The sequence below is a fragment of the Corapipo altera genome, unplaced genomic scaffold, assembly GCF_003945725.1.
Source record: "Corapipo altera isolate COAL_440 unplaced genomic scaffold, ASM394572v1 59867, whole genome shotgun sequence".
NCBI lineage: Eukaryota > Metazoa > Chordata > Aves > Passeriformes > Pipridae > Corapipo > Corapipo altera.
Window position 1 is genome coordinate 818 of NW_020888316.1, and position 2189 is coordinate 3006.

A 2189-nucleotide genomic window follows, 5' to 3' on the forward strand; every position below is an offset into this window, starting at 1 on the left:
CGAGGGCAAGGGGAAGGGAAGCGGCTCGACCCAGAGGGTGGCGGTGGGCACGGGGGGGGCTCCGGGGGGGGGGGGGGGGGGGGGTCGGCCCGTGCGGGACATCTCCCCCGGGAAAAAAAATTAATAATATTAATAATAATAATAATAGTAATAATAATGTAATTGTAATAATGGCTGTAGTCGTTATAATTGTTGTGGCAGTTATTATAATAATCGCGGTGATAATAGCGGTAATAAAATAACCAAATAAATTACATTAAATAACAAAGAACAATAAATAACAAAATTTAAAAATAACGAAATAAATACTAATAAAAAATTTAAGGGAAAGGGGAAATCCTCCCAAAAAAGCACTTTGTCCCCACGGGGCGCGGGGACCCGCCGCCGGGGCCGGGTCCCCATATTGCACCAAAGCCCACGGCGGAGCCCCGGGGGCCGGTCCGCGGGGCCGCCGCGGGTGGGGGGGTGTGTGGAGGGGGGGTCTCCCCCTCCCTCCCCGCCACCTCGGGGATGGGGAGGGGTGTCGGGGAGGGGGTCAGTTGTGGAAGAAGGCGTTGAGCTCCTCGTACATGGGGCCCCGCTCGTGCGGGAGGTGCATGTCGTAGGGGAAGATGTTCTCGGAGTGGACCCCCCCGCGCATCCCCGCCGACCCGAAGACCAGGTTATGGGCGGCGGGGCGGGAGCCGGGCAGCGCCGAGTAGTGCATAGAGTAGTGGTAGCTTTTCTCGTGGTCGGGGGATGAAGAGTCCTGCTTGAGGGAGAAGTTGCCGTTGATGCAGAGCGGGGGGCTGAGCCCCCCGTCGTACTCCGAGCTGTTGTAGTCGGGGGAGGTGTTGCCGTAGAGGCTCTCGTAGGCGGAGGCGCAGTAGCCGTGTGTCCTCAGCCCGTGCGGCCCGGGGCCGGCGGCGGGCGGGCAGGGCGCCGCGGCCAGCCGCGAGCAGGGGTAGGGGTAGGGGTGCACGGCGAAGGAGGCGGCGTTGGGGCCGTGGAACCGACCCCCCTCCTGCCCCTGCTCCGTCAGGAAGTTGCGGGAGTTGAGCTGGAGGCAGCCGGCCACCAGGTTGGTGGTGGGCTGGGACAACCCCTTGCACAGAGTCTGCACGTAGGAGACCAGGTCGGGCCGCTTGCCCGAGCGCAGGATCTCGGAGAGAGCCCAGATGTAGTTCTTGGCCAAGCGGAGGGTCTCGATTTTGGAGAGTTTTTGGGTTTTGGAGTAGCAGGGAACCACCTTGCGCAGGTTGTCCAGGGCCGCGTTCAGGTCGTGCATCCGGTTCCTCTCCCGGGCGTTCGCCTTCTGCCGCCGCAGCTTCGACCGCTCCAGCCGCGCCTTCGTCATCTTCCTCTTCTTGGGGCCGCGCTTCTTGGGCCGCTCGCCCTCCGCCTCCTCCAGGCCTTCCTCCTCCTCCTCCTCCTCTTCCTCGTCCCCTCCTAGCTCCCCTTCCTCCTTGCTCTCCCCCAGCGAGCCCTCGGGCGGCTCCTCGGGGAGGGCGCAGCCCTTCCCCGCCCGCTCCTCCTTCTCGCTCCGGGCATCCTCCTCGCACTCCTCGGCCCAACCGGGGAATTTCGGGACTTCGGGGACCAGGCTGGGCTCGCTGAAAAGTCGCGTCAACATGGTGGCTGCAGCGGGGGGTAAAGAGCCAGGCGTTACCGGCGGCCCCGCCGCCCGCCCACCCCCCCCCGCCCCGCTCCCACCCGCCGGCACCGGCGAAAACGAATTGGGCGCGGGGCCGCCCGCCGCCGCCCCCCGCCCCGGCCGAACGACCCCGGGGGCACCGGGGCTCTCTCGGGGCGCGGCGATGCCCCCGCTCCCGACCTCCCCCCAACCCCACCGCCGGGGTCCCCGCGGCCGCCGCCCGCGCCCCCGCTCCCGCTCCTCCGCACCCACCCCCCCGCGCCCCCCGCCCCCGGCCCGCCCGGTGACCCCCTCCCCGGTGCCCCGAGGGCTGGGCCCGGTGTCGCCGGTCCTTCTTTGACGCCTCCAACTTTTCTCCGCCGCGGGCGCGGATCGACCCCGGCCGCGGCTCCGCCACCGCCGTCCCGTGGCCGGGGGGTCGAGGCGCAGCCGCCGCCCCCCCTCCTCGTACTCCCCCGTACCCCTCGTACCCCCTCCGGCCCGGTCAGCCCCGCCCGGTGCCCCCCCATCCCCGCCCCGGGGCTCCCCGCGGCCGCCGGAGCGGGGCCCGTAAAAT

General features: G+C 67.9%; 1 protein-coding gene across 1 annotated transcript; it reads right to left on the minus strand.

The window, feature by feature from the left end:
- Window positions 1-13: 13 nt before the first annotated feature.
- On the minus strand, window positions 14-1661 carry NEUROD2 (neuronal differentiation 2). The gene has a single exon (XM_027633060.1). It carries the CDS (start codon window positions 1610-1612, stop codon window positions 536-538), a length of 1077 nt encoding a protein of 358 aa, XP_027488861.1. The 5' UTR covers window positions 1613-1661; the 3' UTR covers window positions 14-535.
- Window positions 1662-2189: the final 528 nt, after the last annotated feature.